Here is a 24,415-nt window from a genome sequence, read left to right as displayed (position 1 = left end):
ACGCGCGCGGAGATTGGTTGCCTCGCGCTCCCGGGTCCACCCCTGCAGCCCCGCTTTGCGCCTGGTCCCGCAGCCGCCTCTAGAGGGAGCAGCGCCCAGCGGCCGCGCTCGCTGCTGCTCCGGCTCCTCTCACTTCCTCATCGAGCCCCGGGGACTCGCTGCTGGGACAGCCGCCGCCGCTCCGCCTTGAGCCCCGCGCCCGCTGCAGAGGAGGGGCACCACCGCCGGGCAGGAGAAGGGACCGGCCAAGGGCAGTTTGCGGGGAGACGGAGAAAGAGGTTTCCCGGCTCTGTGCTAAGCCAAGCCGCCGCGATGTCCAAGCCGCCACCTAAACCAGCCAAACCAGGTAAGGGAGCGGCCCGTCGCCGCGCTCCTCCTACACAGAAACAGCAGCCGCCTTGCACCCCGCCTGCACTTGCACTACACGGGCCCGCACTCAGAGCTCGGAGTTCGTGCTCGATGCTAGACACAGAGCTGGGCTCTGACACGTGGGCGATGTTTTTCTTGTTCCCTTTTTATTTGTCCGGTGCGGGGCCCCCTTTGCGATGTGTTGAAGAGGGGGTGGGATGGGGAGGCTGCTCGGGCTGGCAGAGCGCCAGGGCGAGGGGCTTCCTTTTTATCAGGGACGTGGCTCGGACTGTCACTGTCAGAGCGCACTTGCTAGCGGCCGAGGAGAAGTAGGAAGTGAGCGGAGCTAGTCCCTAGTGAGGCTCTGGGGAGAGGAAGAGGCAGAAGCAAATGCAATTACTAGTGCTCTGGGGAATCATTTTACAACCCTTTTTAGCGACCTCGGTGCTGCATGCATTACAGTTGCGGAAGGACGGAAACAAGCCTCGGTTAAAATGCTCTTCTGCTTGCTGAAGAATCTGCAACATATGCACCGAGAATTAGTCTGCAATTAAGGCGTGTCAAGCTAGAAAGTTGAAGTTGATTGTCACTGGGGTGCCTCCACGTGGGAAGAGGTGTCCTAACAAGCACCCTCCTTGGGAGCAGTTTTCCTTACTTGCGATAGCATTCTGTGATTTAATACTTGGTATAAATCTGAGACTTGCTCCTAAAAAGACAAGATTTTTTTCAGTCATCATTACAAAAAAATGCATTACAATTGTGACAGTAACTGATGAAAGGTCAGAAAATGATTTCAGAGTAACAGCCGTGTTAGTCTGTATCCGCAAAAAGAAGAACAGGAGTACTTGTGGCACCTTAGAGACTAACAAATTTATAGAGCATAAACTTTCATGGACTACAGCCCACTTCTTCGGATGCATATAGAATGGAACATATAATGAGGAGATATATATACCCACATACAGAGAGCATAAACAGGTGGGAGTTGTCTTACCAACTCTGAGAGGCCAATTAATTAATTGTAATCTGTAGACCTATTTGTACAGATAAGAAATTATAAACTCTGATACTTTCTAAAGGGATACTCAGAGAAATTTTTTAAATTGATTGAACATTTCTAAACTTCTTAATTCTTGAGAGAATGCCTTGTGCAGACAGTTTTCACAGCAATAACTTGGCAGGCCATTTCAGGGAGAGGCTGTCAGTCTTTTTTTAAATGTATTGAGAAGCCATTTTTATATGAAGGCTATATTGTGTTTTTCATCTCGATAAGGCTACTTGTATTAGCCTATAATACTATCATAGTCCTAGGAATCTTGTGGTTCTAAGTGTTCCAAAAGGTAACCCACTCTTACAAAGAAGAAGTAGACATATAAAGCTATGAGGACCACACCCAGAAGTATAATTTACTTGGCAATGGGATACTCTGTAGCAATTGTTCTCCCTGTGGAACACCTCCTGATGGTGGTTGGTCACACTGTGCTGGGCTTTTCTTGTTCAGAGCTGCTAGGTGTTCAGTCTGTAAAGCCAGGCAGGCATAAGGAATAGCAAGCCTAGCTACCTCTACTATGGGCTGCTACTACATAAGTGAAATAGAAAAGAAAACAGGAGTTGTCTTCAGGTATTGCAGCCATCACCAGCAGAGGAATGTCCAGAAAAGCAGAGCAGAAAGAAGAGACAGACCAGGTGGCAGAGAAGCATTTCTAGTAGATGACAGAAATTGCACCGATGGGAGGAAGAAATAGTTGACCTTTTTTTAAGAAAGAAAGAGAAAAATCACAATGAAGATATCTAAAAATACGTAATCACTCTCCTAATATCTGTGTTGCATATATGCAACAACTGTAGTTGCCACAGGGATGTTATATGATTGCAAATTGACCAGGGGCTGAACCATAAAATAATCTATTAAGAATTAGGAAAAAAGTTTGAGAACTCCGGGAGAGGGGGGCAAATAAAGGTTACTTTAAAAAAAGAATCGTAGACAAATATATATAATCTTTGCTTAACATCTGAAAGTTTAGTATTGGATAACAGCTGTGTATGTTAAGTAATCTATTATAACTTCATTTGGCATATAAAATCTGATGCCGCCTCCCTCCGCCCAATCACCTCCAACTTCATGTTTGGGCATTTATGGTCTTTGGGAAATCAAATAATATGTTTCTCAGCTGGTTAAGCAGAGAACCTGGTTCTTGGGTCAGTGAAAAAGGGACTGCTGTATTTATTTTCTTTTATCCCCTGTGAAAACTTTGCTATCTCTACCCTGTATATGCTAGGAAGCAAGAATAGTACAATGTGCCCTATTCCAGATATGTCTGTTCTTGGCCATTCAAATGAGGTGAATGGGAGTAAGATGAAAATTTCAGTTATATTCGATAGTCAACGCTATGCAAGTATTGGATCCTCCTCCTTTCTTTCAGCTGCTCCATTCTATTCTCAAAACACATTGCCCTTTTCAGAGTTTAACATTTAATTTTTTGTGTTGAGGATGTTAATCCTATTTACCAAAATTGCAAACCTGACAAATTGAATTGCCATTGCCAGCTGTGCTCTTGGACTATACGCTATGTCCAGTGGTATTTCTGAATGAGAACAATACAGGCAGTCCTTGACTTTGACGTTCAATTTATGACAAATGGCACTTATGACGTTTCTGAATTGACCCCGATTCGACTTATGATAATTGGTTTCGACTTTACGACACTCTGTCCTGCAATGGAGTGTATTGCATTTCCGAGTTCCGACTTACGATGCAATTTTCAGGAACCAATTGTGTCGTAAGTCCAAGGACTGCCTATACATAGATCTGTGGCAGACTATGTGTGCTGTTAACAGCTAAAAATCCATTACTTCTACATCCTCCAGATTAAATTACTTCTGTTGTTTAATTACATAGTTACATAGGTATACAGAGCACTTCACAGAGAAGAGAAGAGGCCCTGCCCCCAAGAACCTTACTGTTTAAAATGAGATATTGGATAGGGAAGAGGGATGGCAAGAGGAAAACTGAGGTATACAGAATAAGGTTATTCGGTCATTTGTGGTGTAACGTATGCATACGGTTAGTTCCTATTTTTAACAACTTTTATAAGTGTTAGTTTTTTTTAATGCAGATAAATGCAGCCACTAATAGGTCTTCACACTTGCAAACAGGATTGTAAAATATCAGTACTGAAACTGATAAGATTCTTGTTAATTTCATGGTTGAGCTAAGAAAAGCTGAAGAAGAGGCACTGGATCAATCTCATTCCCCAGAAGGGAACACTGCATTCATTCATACTTGGGAAGTCTTTGGAACCAGAGGAATTTTGTTGTTTTTGTTTTTTAAACAAATGCTTACATTCTGGATTCACTAATAGTTTAGGGCCCCTTGCTAGCCAAAGAAAACTTTCTGCTAGCCAGACATGACTAAGAAAGTGGATTTAAGGAGCACTGTATTGCTGGGTTGTTGGGTTTTTGTTTGTTTGTTTGAACACACCGCCACCACCTTTATTATATTGAGCAGCTTACATAGGAAATACGAACTGATATTTCCGGCCCCACTCTGGGCAGTCATTGCACTTGGGTGGACTGCCGTGCCTGTGCAGAGCCTAGCTCTATGTAAGTGCAGTAATCTGATTCCATACCACAGATTGTAGGATCAAGACCTCTGTGAATAAATGAAGTTTCCAATATTAAACAGTGGGACACCTGAATTTCACTTGTAAAGTTATTTGCAAATAAATCTTATGTTAAATAACTTTTCATACTTTTTCCTTGAAGTTATCCCAATACGGTTTGTTTTTAAAAAACCGTTAAACACTTCTGGCACCTACAATATTTGAGGTGCTGATTGATACAGTATTACTGTAGCTAAGTTGCTCTATGTAGGCCACCATTAGCAAACAGATATGCATGGCCTTCCATTTTGCAAGTTTATCTACATTTAATCAATCTCTTCAACAGAATACTCATCCAGACTTATGTATTCAGTGGGACTTCTTGCATTCGTAAGACTTCGCAGCATCAGGATATTAAATATCCTGCATTAAATACTGTGATGGATGCATTAGAAATACCTATGATAGACCTTGGTAGCTTTGCTAGGGCTAACAAATTAATTTCCCTAAAGTAATTCCAATGAAAAATTTCAAGCAGTTGATTTTTGTCAGTTCTTAATACTGAACCTTTAAAATCCACAAAGAAGAAGAACTATTTTGCATGAGTCTGGTGGTGATAAAAATGAGACAAGTGATACCCAAGATCACTGGATATAGAACAAGCAGGTTCTGTGTACAACTCTCCAAATGGCCTTACCACTGCATCTTAATTCTGATTTGCAACATCTCTGCTATACTAGTTCTGGACCTGAGAGATTTATGAGTTCAGATTGCACAAAGTGGGAATATTAACAGGGTGTCTGCAGCAGGGTGGATAAAAATCAGTGATTTAAAAAAAAAAATCAGATTTTTTTTTTTACTTGCATAGGTTTTTTCCCCTCAAAAATAATTTTATCAAAAAAAAAAAAAATCCGATCTTAATTAAAACTCAAAGATATCTCATCATGGAATAAGATTTATAAATTCTAATTCTATAGGATCAGACAATATATTCATGTAATGTTTAAGAAAAGTTTTGTAAATGAGTTCCAATAGTTCATGAATTAGGGACCCAATTTTATGGGGTTCCAGGGGCTTCTGTATAGATTACTTGGGTTAATCTTTCCATCTACGCAGTGGGACTCAGTGCTCAGTCTAGAAGATACCATCAGAGATGTTTAGTTTTGCAGTTCTAAAACTGTGGATTTGTGTCTCCAGAGATAACAGCAAACATGTTTTTAAATAAATAGAGGTGAGAAATAACAGACCTCAACCCTGTTGTCCCTCTGCAAATTTGTGTACACAGAGTCAGTCCCTTACCTCTCTCTAAAAGTGCAAAGGTTCAAAAAGTTCAATGAATAGAAGATTGTTGGGGGCGGAATAGATCTGGACAAGGAGAAGTAGTCTGGAGATAAATGTGAGAAGGGAGGGGCAGGCAGTAGAAACAAAAGTGAAACTGTTTGAGCAGCATATTCCAGAAGTCTTGAGCAGGGCCGGTGCAACCATTTAGGCAAACTAGGCGGGTGCCTAGGGCGCCTAGTGGTTGGGGGCGCCTAAAAGCTCGCTCAGGCAAGGAGGTGGAGTGGAGGTGAGTGGGGGGTAGGGGGCACACGGGGAACCGCTCCCCGCCCCAGATCACCTCCACTCTGCCTCCTCCGCTGAGCACACAGCCCCCGCTCTAAGTCTCCTCCAATCGGCGCCGCAAGCCTGGGAGGGGAGGAGAATTAGAGTGGTGCCGGTGTGCTCAGCGGAGGAGGCTGAGCTAAGGCGGGCTCCCTGGGCGGGGTTAGCTGCCACGGGGGGGGGTAGCTGCTGCGAGGGGGCGGGGTTAGCTGGGTGAGGTGGGGGGCACAAGGTAGAAGTTTCGCCTAAGACCTGGTCTTGAGGTCTTTTTGAGTGTAGCCTTCATTGATTTGAGATCTACCATACCAGTCTCTTATTAGAAGGGAAAACCTATAATGGAAGCAGGCTGTAAAAGAGACCCAGTTTGGGAATAAGAACCATTCAAGAAATACATGTTTGCTGATCTTTTAAGAAAGACACACCAGTGAACTTAGGGTTACCATACGTCCTCTTTTTCCCGGACATGTCCGGCTTTTCGGCACTCAAACCCCCATCCGGGGGGGAATTGCCAAAAAGCTGAACATGTCTGGGAAAATGGCGGCTTTGCTCCTCCCCTGACTCTTCGGCTCTGTTTAAGAGCCGAGCTGCCCGAGCGCTACCGGCTTCGGGCAGCCCCCTTGCCTCCGGACCCCAGCCGCCGGCGGGCACTTCCCCTCCCGGGCTCCGCCGGCGCAGGGTCCGGAGGTATGGGGGCTGCCCGAAGCTGGTAGCGCTGGGGCAGCCCGGCTCTTAAACAGAGCCGAAGAGACAGGAGAGGAGCAGAGCCTCCAGCCGCGGCGGCTCTGCTCCTCCCTGACTCTGTTTAAGAGCCGGGCTGCCCGAGCACTACCGGCTTCGGGAAGCCCCCATGCCTCCGGACCCTGCGCCGCCGGAGCCCGGGAGGGGAAGTGCCCGGCTGGGGGCGCAGGGTCCGGAGGCATGGGGGCTGCCCGAAGCCCAAGCGCTACCGGCTTCACGGTTTGCCGGGCAGCCTCCAGACCCTGCGCCCCCGGCTGGGCGCTTCCCCTCCCGGGCTCCAGCTGTGCTGGGGAAGCGCCGGCCGGGGGCGCAGGGTCTGGGGGCTGCCCGGCAAAACGTGAAGCCGGTAGCGCTGGGGCAGCCCTTTCCTCGTGGCTGGGAGTGGGAGGGAGGAGGGGGCGGAGTTGGGGCGGGGCTGGGGAAATGGGCGGGGCCAGGGCCCGTGGAGGGTCCTCTTTTTTTTATTTGCTGGATATGGTAATCCTAGTGAACTGGTGGAAGTCACTTAAGCACTTGGATTCAGAGACTGTTGAAGTGATAATCTCACTTTTAACAGCAGTAGCTTCTTCTGCCAGTGCAGAAAGAATATTTTCTTCCTTTGGACTAATTCATTCCAAATTGAGAAATCTTTTGCAACCTGAAAAAGCAGGCAAACTTGTTTTTCTTTTCCAGATTATGAACAAACAGGAAAATGAAGGTGAAGATGACTGAGTTAGCTGCAGAAGCCAATATTTTAAAGTTTCTCATGTTGACTTGGTTGACAGTCGATTTAATTATTTTTTAATTTCATTTAACTATTTTAGTTAAAAACAATGTTAACAAAAACAAACCTGCTTTTAAAAAACTTGAATGTTTAATAAATTCAAAAATTCATATGCTTGTTTTGTTAAAATATTATATGTTTACTGTTGAAGAAAAAAATCCAGAATATATAACGTTGTTTTAGTTAAATACAATTATTTAAATGTTTGTCTGGTGATGTTCTCCTCCTAATACAGCCTGGCAAGAAAATCCTCCAAATATTAATGATTAATCTGTTGAATTGGAGAGATAGTTCACCTCCCAATGACTTCATAAATATCTGCTTCAATTACCTTTGGTAAATGAAATAACCAACAATCATTCATTTTCTGATATAGCTGTAAAACTAATCGGAAAAGTTTTCAAAATAAATCACTTTAAAAATGTATAGTGTGTACCTTCTAAAAATGAAACCTACATCTATTTCTGAGTTGTGAAGAATATGTATTAAGGTTTATAACAACCAACAAGAATGCACTTTTATGTAGAAATCCATGATTAAATAGAGTCTTCCTGACTAGTGATTTAAATCAAGTTGATTTAAATCAAATCCACCCTGGTCTGCAGTGTTGATTAGGGACTCTGGAAAGAACACTTCACTTGTCTCCTCACTTACCCACCCCCACAACCTTTTGTTTAGAGGCAAATCATTCTCCTGCCCAATTACTTCCTTGGACATGGAAATACCTCACAAGTGTTCCAAAATCCATGTCACCAACTCATCAGGGAGTTCTGGGAGACGAGGCATGCAGGAGCTATTGGATCTAGTGTTGTTCTGAGGCCTGGGAGGTATTCCTTTCTTCCCTACCCTCAGCCCCATGAATATCTAGAGCAGGGGTGGGCCCGGGGACAGCATCCAGCCCTCCAGACGTTTTAATCCGGCCCTCGAGCTCCCACCGGGGAGCAGGGTCTGGGACTTGACCCACTCTGGCACTCCAGCTGGGGAGTAGGGTCGGGGGCTTGCCCCACTCCGTGCGGCTCCCGGAAGCAATGGCATGTCTCCACTCCGGCTCCTACGCGTAGGGGTAGCCAGGAGGCGCTGCCCCCCACAGCTCCCATTGGCCGGGAACAGCAGCCAATGGGAACTGCATGGGTGGTGCCTGTGGACAGAGCAGTGCGCAGAGCTGCCTGGCCGTGCCTCCACGTAGGAGCTGGAGTGGAGAAATGCCGCTGCTTCTGGGAGCTGCTTGAGGTAAGTGCCGCCCAGAGCCTGCACCCCCATATCCTCCTGTGCCCCAACCCCCTCTCCCAGCGCTGATCCCCCTCCCACACTCCAAACCCCTCAGTCCCAGCCCAGAGTACTCTCCAGCACCCTGAATTCCTAATTTTTGGCCCCACCCCAGAGCCCGCACCATGAGCCAGAGCCCTCACCCATTCCAGCACCCCAACCCCCAATTTTGTGAGCATTCATGGCCTGCCATACAATTTCCATACCCACATATGGCATGCGGGTCAAAAAGTTTGCCCACCCCTGCTCTAGAGCATGATCCAATATTTATGCTGTGTGTTGGGGCTAGGATTTAGCCCTTATTACCCAAATCAATTCTAGGCACCTGCTCCCAGCTTTTGAACTGTGCCCAGTGAAACCTAATGGATGGAAGGATGATGATGACTGTATGCCAATCTCAAGGTCCATGCTTCTAGAGCCAGCCCAAGATTAGTTTAGTCCAGTGGTCCCCAACCTTTTTCGTCTGGCAGGTGCCAGACACCGAGCCACGGAGGACCGTGGCGGCAGACAAGTATCCGCCGAAATGCCGTCGACAAGCGGCAACGTCAATAGGCATCACTGCTGACAAGCAGCGTCATCCAGAGGCATCGCCGCTGAAATGCCACCGATTTTCGGTGTCATTTAGGCAGCGATGCCTTTGGATGACGCTGCTTGTCGGAGGCATTTTGGCGGATGCTCGTCCGCCAGCCAGTACGTGGGCGCATTTAGACGCCCCGGCAGGCACCATGGTGCCCGCGAGCACCGCGTTGGGGACCCCTGTTTAGTCCATTAGAAAATTAAATAAGCCTGAGAGCATAGAGGTGCTGCATCAAATCTCCCTACACCAGGTGCTAAAATAGTGATTTATGACACTCGGGATATCCCTTTAAGCTAGTTAAGATGGCTTTCTGGCTATTTGGTGTTGCCACAGCAATGCAAAGCAGTCACAGTAGTAGCCAGAATCAGGTCCCTGGAGTCCTATTTTCCTGTGGGAGAATATGAATAATTCTATCAGTGGGAACGGTTTGTATCCTACAACAGGAGAACTGGGCCTCTGATTTCTAATAGAGTTGCATCAAATCACCCTGCCGTGCACCAGCTCCATTAAATATTGTTTATTGCTTTACTTTAATGTTCATTTTCTAGTCAGAAGAAATAAACAGCTTCCCAGGCTAACTTGTGTTTCTTCTACTTCAGAAGCAAAAAACTTATTTTAAGCAAATAGAGTTGATAGCTTTCCCTCCCCTTCCTCTCCGGAAGTTCAGCCTCGCTCAGATGTTGAAATAAGTAGCTTCACACATAAGGGATAGTTTTTTTGAGGGGTGGAGCTGAAGAAGAGGAAGACAGGGAATGTATTAGTAGCGAGTGTAATAGAAGAGAGGATTGTTACATGGTAGTATGTAAAAACTGCAGGCTGGTGCAGAAGAGTTGGAATTGGGGGAAGGAAAGAACTGATTAAAAGAACCCTAGTGAGAAAACTGTAGCCTCTTGTCAGGAAAACACTAGGCACTTATTTAAAAACAACCCTCCATTAATACTACTGCAATTAAAACAAATTGCAAGTTACTCAGAGGGAAAAAATGCTTTTTCTAATGTGAGAATATTTTTCTTTAATTACATTATAAAACACAAATAAAGTTTTGTACTATCTTGCTTGTTTGTAACAGAACATAGTCACAGCACTTCAAAATGCTGCTTCTAATTTGCCACTACAAGCCCTTTAAGGATTTCATTTTTGTAAACTGTATTTGCTATTCATTGTTGTCAAACAAACCAATTTCTTAGTTGGAAAGGGAGTCTTAGAAGTCTCTAGGAGCATCCTGTTTCCATGCCTAATAGTAGCATTTTATGGGAGCAGTAATCCAGAAAGGCTCAGAGAGAGCCAGGTTGGCCTTATGTGGTTCAGTTGTTTCCTTTAACTTAAGAAGCAGAAGCAGAAGCAGGTCATTGATTAGAAAGCATCAGTAGTTAAGTCATTTACATGTTCTATGATAGACTCACACTTTAAGACCAGAAGGGACCCTCATGAACACGTAGTCTGATCTCCTGCACATCACAGGCACTCCTGTAATAGGCCCATAACCTCTGCCTGAGTTACTGAAGTCCTCAAAGCCTGATTTAAAGACGTCAAGTTCCAGAGGAAAAAAAAAAAAAAAAGGAACCGGAGTACTTGTGGTACCTTAGAGACTAACAAATTTATTTGAACATAAGCTTTCGTGGGCTACAGCCCACTTCATCAGATTCATGCAGTGGAAAATACAGTAGGAAGATATATATACACATACACACAGAGAACATGAAACAATGGGTGTTACCATACACACTATAAGGAGAGTGATCAGTTAAGGTGAGCTATTATCAGGCAGGAGAGAGAAAGAACTGTTTGTAGTGGTTAACACCCATTGTTTCATGTTCTCTGTGTTCATATATCTTCCTACTGTATTTTCCACTGCATGCATCCAATGAAGTGGGCTGTAGCCCACGAAAGCTTATGCTCAAATAAATTTGTTAGTCTCTAAGGTGCCACAAGTACTCCTGTTCTTTTTGCGGATACAGACTAACACGGCTGCTACCCTGAAAAAAGTTCCAGAGAATCCACCATTTACTCTAGCTCAAACCAGCAAGTGACCTGTGCCTGAGATTGCAGAGGAAGGCCAACTCCCCCGGCAGGGTCTCTGCCAATATTACCTGGGGAAAAATTCCTTCCCGCCTCTAGATATGGTAATCAATTAGACCTTCAGCATGTGGGCAGAGGTGATACATGGGTGGGGGGGAGTGAAGGGGATGGTATGCAGGGTCCAGTGCTGCCCCAGATTGGCTTGCCAGGGGCGGGAGAGGGGTTCTGTCGTCCTGCTGCACCGCACGCCCCCCCAGCACGCTCAGTCCCTGTCAGTTGGGGAGGAAGTGCAGCTTTGATTTTTTTTTTGAGCTAGATCTGTAATGCTGATGATGTATTCTGCCCTAAGGAAGGGAGAAATATCTCCATTCCTGTGTCATTAATGTTTTTTCTCTTCTTTTTAGGACAGGTCAAAGTGTTCAGGGCCCTGTATACATTTGAACCCAGAACTGTAAGTATTTAGGTTTTCATATCACTCATATGACAAAGTGATCTAATTGCGTGGGCTAGTACTTCAGGACTCTTAAAAAAAAGCATAAACAGCCTTGTTACACTGCTATATAAATAAAAGCTAAATGATTGGTTTAACAGAGCTATAACTAGTTTCCAATGCTAAACAAGAATTCACTGTCCATTTTTTACTCAAGCTCAGATTCCTCAACCTGCAACTTCCATTAGGTAATGCTGTGAGCCTGGTGTCTCCTTGGTACCACATGTCCACAATAGAGGATTAGCAGATGAGACTTGGGCTCATTTATTTTTCCTCCTCCCGAAGGCAGCATAAAAATTCAGCAGGACGCTAACCCTCTGCCCCTCCATCGTGGTTGCAGGTTTGAGGGGCTACCATTTCTTGCTCCTTGTCTATTTCCATTTAATTAGAGGTTAATTGGATTGGTAGTTAAGAGAGAGAAACATAAACCAAGCCTCCCCTAAAAAGTTTGCCATTTAGTACTCCTGCTGAATAAGCACATCTTCTGAGCAGCCTTTGCCAGAAGGGCTACTGTGGAGTCCTGCCAAGAACTTAAGGTGCCTTTCCCTGGCAGAATCCCCAGGATAAGAAGAGTATTTTTGGAGGGTTTCTGTTACAATCAGTAAGGTGGCAGTACAAGAGTTAGTTGTCTTTTTGAAGTCTGCCTCCTTTAGAGTAGGTGTAAGGGTGTTAACGAGGCAAATAGGAGTGCAATTCACTGCCAAAAACCTGACGGAATTAAAGTTTATTCAGAGTGCCTTGTACCCTTCCAGAATGTTAAGTGTGATTATACTCAAGCCTCTGAAAACTAGGAAATAGAGTTACAGGATAGCAATTTTCAAAACAACTGAAGCATGTGTGTGGTTTTTAAGAGCACTTTGAAATGTTGGCTTTTAAAACCAGAATTTTTGCTTTCAGGAGGAGTCACTGCAGAATGCAGGCAGAGAGCAACTAATATCCACACCCCATGTTCTCAGAAAGCTGCCGAGATAAACATTTGAACTCCTAGTACATGGGTGCTACTTGGGCATTTCTGAGCCATTCATTTACTGTGGTGTCACACTACCTACAAAACATTGATTTGCAGTAGAGTTCCTGCCTGCAGCATAAATGACTTTCTGTGGCTTGGTGCAAGCCAAACTGTAGATCCATTTTTTATGCCGACTAACTATTCAAACACTGCTTTCCAAATGGGCAGTGGGTGCCAGATGCTAGCTGAGATCAATACCAAGGGGATGGTTATCAGTTTGGGGAGGATCACAGCCTTAGTTTGAGTCCCAGGTAGGCACAAAAAGTAAAGATATTATTTTAAGATTATTTTAATGTTAAGATAATATTGGGGGGGGGGTGAGAAATCTGTATCTCAGAAACCCTTTGCTCAAACAACCTCAAATTTGGAGGATCCTATCCTGGATCCTCTTCATCAGTTTCCAAGATATTTACTTGCACTATGTAGATTTTAGATCATTTAGAAAATTGGCTACTAAACCATAAGCTGTCAACCTTAATGATAAGAGTGTGATAGCCGCACTATAACACCCTAAGATTTCACACATATGCCTTCCTCTGCTTTTCCCTTCTCGCCCCAAAATCAAGTTGTTGAGATGTCTTAGAATCTTTGGCGTTTCCTTCTCCACACTATTTTTGTTTTTTAAAAACTCGATTGCATGTCATCAGTACATACAGATAAATGACAGATTCGGTTTGCCCAAAAATGTATTGTGTAGAAGAATTAAAAAACCCTAGTTACTCCCCATTCCACTTAAATTGTTGCATTCAATCCATGGTAGGAAGATGACCAGCTTCCTCTTCTAGTGTACATGCCTCACACATTACTGCCTGTCACATTTCTTAGTGTAGTTTGACTTGCCAAGAATGTAAATGACTAGCAAGCAGTTGACTTGATACTGGAGATTTTGGGATGGTGCAATATTACCACAAAAACTAAAAGTGCTGTGCTCCTTTCATGTACTTGTTTTATCTCTTCACACATTTACGTAATTTTTTTCAGCCGGATGAGTTATATTTTGAAGAAGGGGATATTATCTACATTTCAGATATGGTGAGTAACATTATTTCAGTAGTGGTGTCACATGTAGACTAAGTTTAAAATTCAATAGACTGTTTCTTAATTTTTTTTTCCCCCTTCCCCTCCAGAGTGACACAAATTGGTGGAAGGGAACCTGCAAAGGCAGGACTGGACTTATTCCAAGCAACTACGGTAAAGTTTAGAATTTATTTTTCTCTTCATTTACATGTCACTAAGTAGAAATTACTAGATATGATTATTTTTTGGACACTGCAGTTAAGGGTCCAGTATCAAAGTACATCAGAATACTTAATCAGCATTTCTCAAGTACCTATCACCACCATAGGTAGACACTGTATATTGGTTATAAAACAAAAAACACACCTGTGGGACTGTCCAGACATGCAGGCAGTTCTCTGTCCTACTTCTTGCTTTAACTATTGGTTTCCCACTCTGGTATGCTGTCAAGTTTTGTTGTGGTTCTTTGGGAAATGCTTTGACTAAGGGGTTATCTTTGGTGGTGGTAGGACTGACTATTCTAGATATCTTTCTTTGTGGAGGAGTTCAAAAGGCTACAGCTGGTTCACCTTGGAGCCCCTTCAGTCTATACATGTCTGTCAAAGGGCATCTCTGCCCTATAGCACCTCCTTCTGGCCAAGAGGCTCTTTAGAGACCTGCCTGAGTTTCCCCTTAACTCAAGCTCCCTTAAAGTCTACTCCAGTGGCTCTCAACCTTTCCAGACTATTGTACCTCTTTTAGGAGTCTGATTTGTCTTGCGTACCATCAGGTTTCACCTCACTTAACAACTACTTGATTACAAAATCAGATATAAGGATACAAAAGTGTCACAGCACATTGTTATTGAACACTTGCTTACTCTGTTTTACCATATAATTATAAATTAAATTAAAATATTGCACTTACATTTCAGTGTATTGTATGTAGAGCAGTATAAACAAATCATGGTCTGTATGAAATTTTAGTTTGTACTGACTTCATTAGAGCTTTTTACGTAGCCTGTTAAACTAGGCAAATATCTAGATGAGTTGATGTACCTTCTGGAAGACCTCTGTGTACCCCCGGTTGAGAACCACTGATCTACACAGTTTAGATAGTTAAATTGGACGCAGGAGGGGATTTTTTTTTTGTTAAATCCTGCACAAAGTCTTTTAAAAATAGAACTCAAGCTTACACTGTCTTCATCCATGTCCTCTCTTTAAAGTTCCCTTCTTTTTCCTCAGTCACAATCTGGGCACAGCCCTTCCTCCCTGAGGGTTTGTCTTCCTGTGTTTCCAGGAGCCTTCTTACTCCCTGCAGTGTCTGCAGGCATCTGACAACCTATCTGCAGCCATCTCCTCCTTTGTAAATTCCAGGTGCTTCCCCTTAAAGCCCAACTGGGCAGTAGGTAATCAGTCTAGGTGCACTGAATCCTGCTCCCTTTCTTGCAGGGGAAAGTCACTCTGTGACAGTATCTTTTAAATACATTGTGGTAGACAATCAACTGCTGTGGTGGCTCTGAGAAGATGTCTGAGATAGCATAAGCCTGTTGCTTTAAAGAGATTTATAAATCAATACCAGAATCTCAATCTAATAATGAATAGGGAGCAAATACAAATTGCAGAGTACCAGTGTATTGGTTTCCTGTGCTTCTTTTTGCTTAGGAAATGGACCACTGTTTTGTTTACCAGCTGTGGACTTCTTTGTGAATGTCCTATTTAACCATAGATAGAGTGGGCTGCAACAATCCAGTGTCTTGGTGACAAAGGCATGTCCTACTGCGATGGTGCTGACCAGTTCCTCAAAGTCTTTACTTGTTCAACTACCACTTGAGTCACAACCTCTGAGCTTGCCTACCAGCTCAAGTCCCATTCAAAATCCAGCTGGAGGAGGTGCCCACCTTATAACTTTTATCCCAGTGGTTACATCGGTCACCTGGAATGTGAGAGACTCCGGTTTGATTTCCCCCTCCCTGCCGCAGTGGGAAAAGGATTTGAACATGGGGGCCTCACACCTCTCCAGAGTGTGCTCAAACCACTGTGCTATGGGATATTCCTATGTGGGGATCCCTCAGTCTCTCCTGTAGAAGCTGTTCCATGGTGCCCAACCCCATCCCTAAGCTACTTTGGGGCATAGTACATTGGGCTGAACACTGATGTAAACTTAGTATGGATAAATGAGAGACAAATTGCAGGAGGTCCAATTCAGGGTATATGCCCTGATACACATTACGTCTTCACTACCCGCCGATCTGGCGGGTAGTAATCGATCTATCAGGGATAGATTTATCGCATCTCATATAGATGTGATAAATCGATCCCCGAACGCGCTCCCTGTCGACTCCGGAACTCCACTAGGGCGAGAGGCGGAAGTGGAGTTGACGGGGGAGCCGCGGCCATCGATTCCGCGCCGTGAGGACGCAAGGTAAGTCGATCTAAGAGACGTCGACTTCAGCTAAGCTATTCTCGTAGCTGAAGTTGTGTATCTTAGATCGATCCTCCCCTCCCCCCCAGTGTAGACCAGCCCACAGAAAGCATACCTATCCTATGATCTTATGCTCCATCTGCTTGACCTGCAGAAGCACAAACTGAAAACCAATGTAAATTTGAGAGTACTGATGGTAGGGAGATATTAAGTACCATAATTGCATCATCATAAGGAATTACAAAATAATGGGGAAAGAAATTGGCTTCTGAGAGAAGTACAATCCATATAGAATAAAAAGAAGAGTTCTACTTCACATTGTATAGTGCTTTTAGTGTACTGTAGAATTAAGAAATTCTGTTTGCAGAGTGGCTAAGATACAATGATCAAAATTCCGCTTTTTCCTCCATATATTAACAGCATTTGTGTGTATAATCAAAGAATCTCGGATTTGCATTTTTACTTTGTTTAGGATTAATTAAGTACTTCAACGTATGAAACACTGTAGTTATAAACCACTGTTTGGGTGATATCATAAATGGAAAACTCAAAGAAGGTCTGGATAGGACAGAGAATTTGACAATGGAATTAAAATCCTTTCATGTAAAGCAGGGACCCCTACCACCACATTCCTCAGAATACAATTGACATGTCCCGAAGTTGCCTAATGCTTGCACCTCAGTTTTTCAAAGACAAGCATTCCATTTGCAACCAACTTCCTGCTGCACTGCTGTGGAGTTTCATTAGCTTTGCCACTTCCCACACTTATAGCATAGCACCCAAGGACAACACACACACTTGCTTTACCCTGGACATCTGGAGCTCACCCTTCACCGCCTTCTGATCTTCACCAACACCAGTCAATGCTTTCCTCCCCATTCCAAGTCTTAGCTAGAAAGAACAGTCACAGGAAATGCAAACTTCAGAGTGCAGCTCACTAGATGCTGGTTGTCAACCATTGCAGTCACACAACAGTCACTTCACAAGCTTACATTAGGCTAAGAAATACCATGTGTGAAATCCTGGCCCAGTTGAAGTTAGAGGTAATTTTGCCATAGATTTCCAGCAGGGTCAAGATTTCATCCTGGGACCTTGAGCTCAGTTCAAAAAAAGAGGTTGTGAAAGCTAGTGTGCACAGCAAGTAGAACAGTCTCAGTGACCCACCATTCTTGACTCCGCTTTCACAAGAGACAGGAAGACCACTAACCTCAGCACTTTCGGAACAAAATGCAAAAATCTACTTCTGTACACTAGTCTCTTGGACTTAATTAGCAAGAGTCTGAAAAAAATAAAATACAAAAATCTTTACTATGAGAAACTGATCAGAATTTGTGTGTTTCATTTCAGTGGCTGAACAAGCGGAGTCCATTGATAACCCATTGCATGAAGCTGCCAAAAGAGGTGGGTGTGGGTGTGTGGTTTGGACTAGGATACCTTGGACTTCTCATTTCGAGAATTTTAAATTTTGTAATGCCAAAAGAAGTCTCTTTGTGGCTTGTGTATGTGTGCCATTCAAATTTTATTTGAATTTTAAATACTGAATGTGCTGCATATTTTGGCTGGTTAACCTGACTATTTTGAATACATTTGGTATCTAAATTCTGCAGCACTGAGAAGCAGAGTGTGTGTGTGTGTGGGGGGGGAGCTGTTTACCAGATTGTAAATGGATGCAATATATAATGTGTTTGTCCTATTCCATCACTGATTAGCTTCTAAGGCGGGAGGAAAATTGTCCTCTGAACAAGATGTTTAATAAGTTGGACTATTTCCCCCCCCCCCCATAACTTATAGCAATAACTAAATTACTGCCAAACACTGTTTCTAATGAATCGCTAAACAAAAATTAAGATCTAATGCAACATAGCATTCATACAGAGCTAAATGCTTTAATGGTTCTGCTACTCAATTTGTTTCAGGAAACCTGAGCTGGTTGAGAGAGTGCTTGGATAACCAAGTTGGTGTAAATGGTTTAGACAAAGCTGGAAGCACAGCTTTGTACTGGGCTTGCCATGGTGGGCACAAAGGTACAGTATAACACTCCAACTCTACTGTTTATGTTCTAGTTTTCTCTATTTGCTGGGCTAATGGACCAGTTACTACTTAATTTGCTGTATTCAGTAACAAAAAGTCTATACTCTTATGTAATTCAGGTTAGCAATAAATAAATAAAAACAAGCCAGCAGAGAAGGGCTCAGATCTGTCAAATGTAATGCATGTTTTTAAAACGTAACCTCTTTAAATCCTTTTACTTTAAAAGCAGACAGACATTCTTAATCACTATCATAAAATAGTAGGATTATAAAAAATGAGAGATGAAATGCAGGCTGCTGAGGGGAAGAGCAAAAAAAATGGTGTTTGTCACTGAGGTTTAAATATAGAAGTGAAACATTAATGTATTTCTAGTGCTTGCTCAGCAATCTTCACAGGCTTTAATAATATGGATTTTCTCTAACTGATTGAGTTTAGTGCCTCTCTGTGCAATCCTGACTTCAATGCTGTACTTGGAATATAAGAAAGCAAGTTTTGGTTTCATAAAGTTCCTTTTTTTCTTTATTTTATGTAGATATAGTGGAAGTGTTATTTACACAGCCAAATGTAGAACTAAATCAACAGGTAGGAAGTTTATCCATTCAAACATTTACAGTGCGGTTATTGTTAATTCTTAGTGCAGGCTGATTATTTTTTGCTGTGTTTTAATCCTGTTGCTTTTCCCTGTTACTCCACAGAACAAATTGGGAGACACAGCTTTGCATGCTGCTGCTTGGAAGGGTTATGCAGATATTGTAGAGATGCTACTGGCAAAGGGTAAAGATCTTCACCAAGATTTCAATACTCTGTGTGTGGCAAAGCTGCTTCCTGTGTGTAAATCACTGCTGAGTTTGTAATTTGCATATTTTATAAATTTGTTTTCTATAATCTGGTCATGGTTCCTAGCTAGACCAGCATATCTTTGTAAACCATGCAAACCCTGGAAGTTGTCTGTGCAACAGGCTGACCTGTCCAGGGTAAAATTTCACCCTGCTGTGGAAGACAAAAATAGGTACCAAAACCCAGTTAAGAAGCAAGGGAGCTACACAGCTCCTAAGTAGGAGCCAGATCCTAAGCCCACTGGGTATCTTTCTGTTGACTTTGGATAAATCCCTAGATGAGCTCCCCATTGCCCTTTCCCATCAGTCATGCTTACCAGGCTATTTGTATGAGAAGTGATTTCGTTTTACTGAAGGTTTTGCTAGGACAGTATTTTTGAACATAATTGGAATTTCTTTTTGTAAAGGGGCAAGAACAGATTTAAGAAACAGTGAGAAGAAATTGGCTCTGGATATGGCTACCAATGCTGCCTGTGCTTCCCTGCTTAAAAAGAAACAAGGGACAGGTATTGTTTGTTTCTCACTTCTTTGTTCAGTTGGGACTGACAGAGCTAGAGTTCATCATAGCAACTCCATTTTGAGGAAACTCATCAACTCAGCTTCTAAGTCACCAGGAGGCTAGGGAGGTTGAGGAGCATGACTGTCCAGGAGGATCATGGGATTGGAGAGGGGGAAAGGAGAGGACTCCTGGTGGAGAGCAAAGGTGGGGGTCTCCTGTGGAAGCAGGGCATTCCTGGAGGATGGAGCATGATGGGAGGGAGAAGCGGGCAAGAAAGGGAGCTGTACTCTATACTAGTGGTTCTCAACCAGGGCTCCGGGGCCCCTTGGCGGGGGCAGCGAGCTGGTTTCAGGGGGTCCGCCAAGCATGGCTGGCGTTAGACTCGTTAGGGCCCAGGACAGAAAGCTGAACCCCCACCATGCAGGACTGCAGCCTGGGTCCCTGAGCTCCAGCACCTGGGGCTGAAGCTTGAGCAACTTAGTTTCGCAGTGCCCCCAGGTAATTGCCCTGCTTCCTACCCCTTAATGCCAGTCGTAGCTTTTACATGGAGAAAAATAGTGGTTGTGGTATAGGTGGGCCATGGAGTTTTTATAATATGTTGGGGGGGCCTCAGAAAGAAAAAGGTTGAGAACCCCTGCTCTGTACTTCATGTGGTTAGCCATATGAAATGTTCTCATGCCTATTTCTCCCCCCACAGCTTCTCCCAGAAGCAGAAACCACTCTTTTCTCTGTCACAACCGCAGCCTCCTGCTGGTTTGAAAAAGGGAGTTGTGCTCTATTGTTTGTCAGAATATAATCTTCCCACAACCCACCCATATCCCCACTCCCCTGACATATTAACTTTTTAAACACAGATATATATTCACATACACACACACACTGATACAGGGCAGTTTTAAAAAGCTTAGGTGGTTGTTCAGGATCAGGGAGGAGATAGGTGGATTGTGGGAGGAAGTAGAAGTGAGATGGGGAACCTATATGGAGTGTAGATGGGATGGAGAATGAGTTGAAAAGGAAATAGGACGAAGTATCTCTCAGCAATGCAATCTAACAATCTTAATTCAAAGTTAGCAACAATTTTGTTTGGGGGATAGTTTTATGGAAGCTTAACTAGGCAAGAAAGAGCTATTACAACCATCCTTAAATAATGTTAGTGAAACATCTGACAACTCCTTAACTTTGAGTATTTTATGTAAGTTAGGGGGGTGGTAGCATAATACTCAATTTCCTGCAACATCAGAATCTCTCTTGTTTGTCAACTTGGGGTCAGAAAGAAACAGCTGTAACAGGAGCCACATAATTTTTTCCTCAGTTCCTATACATTTTTCTAATGTGAATTAATCTCCATTAGAAGTATTTTTTAATCTTCCTCTTTCAGAATTCTGGGATTCAAGCCATCTGCTACTGAATCCTTTTCTGTTCTAATGTCCCTATTAGTTACATTGCTTTTTCATTTTCCATCTCCAGAAAGGTAATCTTTATTTCTGGAATATTTCCTTCATTCCTTCTAGACAACTGAGAAACAAAAATCACGTAGTTTTTCCTCAATATCCACCTAATCTATCACCAAGTTACCTTTACTCACAAAATGTAATTTGTAATATTGTTTGCAGTTTTCATTTCAACATCAGTCTTTAACTTCTTGCTCACTTCTCTCCTTTAAATTGATCTTCCATAATCTTCCCTCTTGTCAATAGGGTCACAGCTACATGTGTGCTTTTCTTTTTCCCTGAATTTCTCTGATCATTCATATTTGATTCTCTTCTTCCTCTCATATTATGTTTGTTTCTCAAATGCATATGCATCTATTGAACTCCTTGCAATTTACATTTCAGTACTTCCTATGTACTCTTTTAGCACTCTTCCTGTTCCTAGTATCAAACTATCCAAGTTTAGTTCTGCTTTCAGTATGTTCCCTATAGCATGAATTTGGCATATTTATAGCTTCTGTGGTCTGCTTTACCTCATTTTGCAATATTTTAATTTGTGCAGGTTTTTAATAATGCATTTGTACTTAATGGCACTGCATTCGATTGGTTTATTCTTTCCATAAACCTTATTTTTAAAGCATTAGGAACCCTCTTCATTTGTTTACTTTTCAGATGCTACTGTAGTAATGTCATATCATAACAGTTGTGTTTAAAAGTTTGGAGGATTAGGGGAGAAGAGTACTCAATATAAGAATATTTGAGAAATTCTGATGTTTGGAAAGTGTGATGCACTCCATAATAGTCAACTCAAGACATGATCTCTTCCCCAGAAAGTTTATACTATAATTCAGGCAAGCAAATACAGTTAGGGGATAAGTATTCAAATATAAGATTGCAAAGGGATATTAGAGATCCTTCATTGGATGGCTGTAGAAAAGATAGATTTAAAGATAAGTGGTTGGCAGAGAGCTGCAGAAAGAAAGAAGATACTGAAGAGGAGGCAATGAAGGGAATTAGAAAAAAGAAATGGGAAGAAGATAGAAAGGCAAGAAATGTGCTGACCTGAGAATGAGAAGTAGGAGGCTGACCTTGGTACAACCAAGTATTTGGAAGGGCCGTAGCCCATTGATAGATAAAGCTGTGTGGATTTTTGTACTTACAGCTGGGGCTAAACCTTTATTAAGCAAGATGGTGTATATTCCTCACTTTTACCAGCCTAAAACTCTTGAGTATTAAATGGATTTTCTGAGATTTTTAAAACAAGTCCATTTGGGCTCCCGCAATTCCCGAGATCAGAGTTTAAAATTGACTCACTCCTCAATTACTCCAAAATGTAAGACATGGGCTGGCTTACTAAGCTGCTTGTTTGAATACTGCATAACTTTTAGAATTTATCAAATATATTTTATTAACCAGTGTAGAACGGATTATGCATCAGTTATTTTTGATGGTGAATGGGTTGTACAACACAACTCTGCAGGATAAGTCACCTTTGAGGAAACAGACAAATCATTGTTGATTAGGACTGCCTTCCATTCCTTCACTGGAAGAGATGTAAATGAGAACCTCCTTGCAGGGCTCATCTCCTGTAGGAAAGGAATTCCTGTCCAACAACAAAAGAATTCCCCTTCTGTGCATCTCTTTAAGGAGCACAAGCCAGGTGCTCTTCTCTTGACATTATTACATATCTGGGTGAGGAGGACCACTTTCCCAGTGCCCACTAGTCCTTTGCCCTCTCTCTCTGCTGTATGCAGTTTTCTACTTGCCCTCTAGAAGCACAAGGTTTAGATGTGTTTTATACATGCAGTTTTTGAAAGTATAAATCCATGTCTAAAAACTAACACACAGTCAACAAGAAGAAAACCAGGTGGGGAAGAGAATAAGGGACAGTGGAGGACAGGAGAAGAGAAAGAAAATGTCTTCATGGGAATTAAAGTAGAGGATGAAGACTGGCTTAGAGCCTTGGAAGTGAGCTAGAGAAACTTTTTCTAGTTCACCAATCCTATATTCTGTGTTTAAAACTTTCCCATTACAGAGATTTAAATTGTGTCCAACTTTATTCTTCCGGTGTGCAAAGCTTTTCAGGCAGCCAGGCTCCTGGAGCCTCACCTGAAGAGCACTGAGCAGCAGGCATGTCAGTGTCTCTCATCAACTGAGATTTCTCCAACAGACACATGCAAAGTTTGTGTAGAAAAGGTGACCATTTGACCAGCTCCTGGCTAGCACCTCACCTACAAATATCTTAAACCCTAGGAAATGCCCCCCCACAGACACAACCTCTTCATGTAGAGTTAGTGTTTGCCCACAGCACCACAAATTTAAACTATTAAAAATTTTGTTATATGCCTGATTCTGTCCCTGGTTAAAGTAGAATTGTTTTATTTTCAGATACAGTGCGGACATTAAGTAACGCAGAGGAATACCTTGATGATGAAGACTCTGATTAACTTTCTTCATAATGTCTTAAGAACTATCATCTCTATTGCCTGTCATTCCCAAATCATATCTTTGCAACTGTAAAAAATACCTTATACAGTAATGAAGTCTTGCAATCTCTCACTATAACATGTAAACAGAGAGTGAAATCTCTTGCACAAGGAGAACCCACAAAGGCTAGGAAATGCCAAGTTTTAAATCAAAGTTCCCTTGAAATCATCAAACTGGAGGTTGTATGCTGATCTCTTCCTCCCATCTTGCTGTATGGGGAAGGGACTTAGCCCTCTAAACATGCAGGTGTCCCAAGATATCCCTGCAGGTACCTAGTATCTCTGCAATACACTCCTCAATCCTAGCTGTTTTCTTTGTCAGCATAGTTGCTCTCCCACTGGCAGCACTCCGAAGAATCTCTTTGAGGTTTCTTTCTTATGTATGAATAAGAACTTGCTTAAAATATTATGCTGGCAGGGTGAGCATTATTTTACAAGGGGAAACCCCGCAGGTAAGAGATGGGATAATGCAATGGTGAATGGTCATCCCCTATCTCCACAGAGCAGGAAGAGACAACGTAAGGCTTCTTTTAATTTCCACCATATGGGAGTTGGTGTGTGGGGTGAAATGGCAGGGGAAGAGCTGCCCTGAGAAGTTTCTCTGTTTACTATTATGGGCCCAGAGAATTTTGTTTTAGGAAGGAACTCAACTTTGGACTCCGTGACTGGATTACTTCGCTGTTTGAATTGTATTGGTGTTGGAATCATTAGCATTGAAGTGAGGAGGGAATATTTTTCTGTTTATCCTGCCTTAGAATTTTACCGATCTTTTGCTTTTATTTTTAAAAGTGTTCTTGTTTTTCCTCTAAAAGTACTTTACCTCAGAGCTGAAGTTTTTTTGAAAATATATATATATTATATTAAACCAAAAGTGTTGAGAAAATTGCCTAATCTGAATAAATCATTTAAAACACTTGAAGTTATGGTCTATTCGTATGAATTCAGTAGAGCTGGCAAAAGTAAGTTGAACCACTACTTTTTAACCTTTGTGTGAAATTACTCTTTAAAAGCTTCCTTCAACTGGAATACCTTCCAAACAGCTGTAGTCAAGGCAATAGACTATGCTGAGGAGTACTTGATAAATATGTTCTGTCATGAAGTTATAAATGGGATAAATGTTATGTGTATGTATTAGCAACTTGAACAGTTCCACCACAATACTTTTTAAAGCAAAAAACTTGGCAATTTGTCAAATTCTTACCATCTTGAAAAACAAGTTGGGAAGAGGGAAAAAGATAAATCAGAGAATTTCACAATTAACCTAGGTCACTCCATGAACGTGTCCTCTTCTATAAGAAT

The 24,415-nt window shown here is 42.6% G+C and overlaps 1 protein-coding gene across 1 annotated transcript; it reads left to right on the top strand.

The window, feature by feature from the left end:
• The first annotated feature begins 81 nt into the window (after nt 1-81).
• On the top strand, nt 82-24,035 carry OSTF1 (osteoclast stimulating factor 1). The gene is made up of 10 exons (XM_054031685.1): nt 82-346; nt 11,320-11,366; nt 13,396-13,446; nt 13,542-13,605; nt 17,182-17,235; nt 17,751-17,858; nt 18,398-18,447; nt 18,561-18,639; nt 19,109-19,207; nt 23,019-24,035. The coding sequence occupies exons 1-10, from the start codon at nt 313-315 to the stop codon at nt 23,075-23,077; spliced, it is 645 nt and encodes a 214-aa protein (XP_053887660.1). The 5' UTR covers nt 82-312; the 3' UTR covers nt 23,078-24,035.
• The last annotated feature ends 380 nt before the right edge of the window (nt 24,036-24,415 follow it).

The sequence above is a fragment of the Malaclemys terrapin genome, chromosome 6, assembly GCF_027887155.1.
Source record: "Malaclemys terrapin pileata isolate rMalTer1 chromosome 6, rMalTer1.hap1, whole genome shotgun sequence".
Classification (NCBI taxonomy): domain Eukaryota; kingdom Metazoa; phylum Chordata; order Testudines; family Emydidae; genus Malaclemys; species Malaclemys terrapin.
This window is presented reverse-complemented; position numbering and strand designations above follow the sequence as displayed.